This window comes from Pezoporus occidentalis, unplaced genomic scaffold (genome assembly GCF_034315485.1).
Source record: "Pezoporus occidentalis ecotype Australia unplaced genomic scaffold, CSIRO_AGI_Poc_V1 ctg515, whole genome shotgun sequence".
NCBI lineage: Eukaryota > Metazoa > Chordata > Aves > Psittaciformes > Psittacidae > Pezoporus > Pezoporus occidentalis.
In genome coordinates, this window is record NW_026915853.1 from 1 (window position 1) to 2,512 (window position 2,512).

At 53.7% G+C, this 2,512-nt stretch overlaps 1 protein-coding gene across 1 annotated transcript; it reads left to right on the top strand.

Moving 5' to 3' along the window:
* The first annotated feature begins 281 nt into the window (after positions 1 to 281).
* Positions 282 to 2,512, top strand: LOC134173379 (polyubiquitin-C-like). Its single transcript, XM_062637298.1, has 2 exons — positions 282 to 397; positions 980 to 2,512. Exon 2 carries the CDS (start codon positions 986 to 988, stop codon positions 2,357 to 2,359), a length of 1,374 nt encoding a protein of 457 aa, XP_062493282.1. The 5' UTR covers positions 282 to 397; positions 980 to 985; the 3' UTR covers positions 2,360 to 2,512.

Here is a 2,512-nt window from a genome sequence, read left to right on the forward strand (position 1 = left end):
TCGCCCTTCTCTATCAGCCAATCAACACCCGCTCTTCTCACTGCTGCGCCAATCCATGCCGGGCGTGCGCCTCAGTCCACCCCGGATGCCCCGCAACTTCAGATCCATCCGCGCCCTATAATATCGGGATTTTTAAGGTTCTGAGAGCCTACACTAGAATTCCAGGACGCTTTTTCCCTCCAGAATAGGGAGTGGCGAGCAGAAAGGTGAGTATATTTCACAACAGTGCTCTTTTACTTGGGACTACTTCGGGAGGCGGATGGACACGTCAGCGCCGGTGGGCGGGGACTGTACGCGCGACACCATATAAGTAGGGGTGGGTCGCGTCATCAGCTGGAGTACAGCTGCGGCGGAGAGGCGGGAGTGCTGTTGGTGTGTGACGCGCAGGGCCTAAGACGTGAGTGGGGTGGCGGGGGAAGCGGAAAGCGTTTAGTGGGCTGTAAGATATAAATTGGGGTGGCGGCTTGTCGGGCAGGGGTTTTTGCTGGGCAAGGAGGGGAATGATGCAAAGTCTCGCTTTACCGTGAACCATTGTGAGAACTGTATTGGGGGGGGGGGGGGTGTAGAATTTCTCCTTGGGGAAGGAGGTGGGGGTACGGGAAGATGGCGGAGGCTGTATCTGTCTGTCCCGGAAGTGCGTTGCTGAGTCACTGCCGCGGGGGGAGCAGCGCGGCGCTGCGGGCGCGGGTCTTGCCGCGGCTGTGCGGGGCAACTGGGGGTCTTGCGAGCCGGCCGGTGAGAGGTAATGGAAGGAGTCTGGTGTAGGAGCGTAGGGTGCCGGCCTTGGAAAGGAGTTCAGGTCCTTAAGAGTGAAAAGTCGGGGAATGGCTGTAGACAATACTAACGGGAAAAAAAGGCAGTCAGAAACACCCCAGAAGCTTTAAGTGGTTTTTGTACAGTGTGAAACGGCAATAAACCGTTTAGTTAGAAATAATTGAAGACTGTATTTCGATAGCTGAAACTTGTGTATGTTTTGCAGTTGAACATGCAGATCTTTGTGAAGACCCTGACTGGCAAGACCATCACCCTGGAGGTTGAGCCCAGTGACACCATTGAGAATGTGAAGGCAAAAATCCAGGACAAAGAAGGCATTCCCCCTGACCAGCAGAGGCTGATCTTTGCTGGCAAGCAGCTGGAAGATGGTCGCACCCTGTCTGACTACAACATCCAGAAGGAATCCACCCTCCATCTTGTGCTGCGCTTGAGGGGTGGTATGCAGATTTTCGTGAAGACCCTGACTGGCAAGACCATCACCCTGGAGGTTGAGCCCAGTGACACCATTGAGAATGTGAAGGCCAAGATCCAGGACAAAGAAGGCATTCCCCCTGACCAGCAGAGGCTGATCTTTGCTGGCAAGCAGCTGGAAGATGGGCGCACCCTGTCTGACTACAACATCCAGAAGGAATCCACCCTCCATCTTGTGCTGCGTCTCCGAGGTGGCATGCAGATCTTTGTCAAGACCCTGACTGGCAAGACCATCACCCTGGAGGTTGAGCCCAGTGACACCATTGAGAACGTGAAGGCCAAGATCCAGGACAAAGAAGGCATTCCCCCTGACCAGCAGAGGCTGATCTTTGCTGGCAAGCAGCTGGAAGATGGTCGCACCCTGTCCGACTACAACATCCAGAAGGAATCCACCCTCCATCTTGTGCTGCGTCTCCGAGGTGGCATGCAGATCTTTGTCAAGACCTTGACTGGCAAGACCATTACTCTTGAGGTTGAGCCCAGTGACACCATTGAGAATGTGAAGGCCAAGATCCAGGACAAAGAAGGCATTCCCCCTGACCAGCAGAGGCTGATCTTTGCTGGCAAGCAGCTGGAAGATGGTCGCACCCTGTCTGACTACAACATCCAGAAGGAATCCACCCTCCATCTTGTGCTGCGCTTGAGAGGTGGCATGCAGATCTTCGTGAAGACCTTGACTGGCAAGACCATCACCCTGGAGGTTGAGCCCAGTGACACCATTGAGAACGTGAAGGCCAAGATCCAGGACAAAGAAGGCATTCCCCCTGACCAGCAGAGGCTGATCTTTGCTGGCAAGCAGCTGGAAGATGGACGCACCCTGTCTGACTACAACATCCAGAAGGAATCCACCCTCCATCTTGTGCTGCGCTTGAGAGGTGGCATGCAGATCTTCGTGAAGACCCTGACTGGCAAGACCATCACCCTGGAGGTTGAGCCCAGTGACACCATTGAGAATGTGAAGGCCAAGATCCAGGACAAAGAAGGCATTCCCCCTGACCAGCAGAGGCTGATCTTTGCTGGCAAGCAGCTGGAAGACGGACGCACCCTGTCCGACTACAACATCCAGAAGGAATCCACCCTCCATCTTGTGCTGCGCCTGAGGGGTGGCTGTTAAGTTATTGTGCACCTTGCTTAACAATGGGTTTGCCAGTAGCACGTCTTTGCACTGTAGTTCTGTAATGTCTTAAGTTAAATGCAGGGTTAAAGCAAGCTGAAATATCTGCTGAACAACTGAAATGCTAATAAAGTTTTCTGTTGCACATTACAA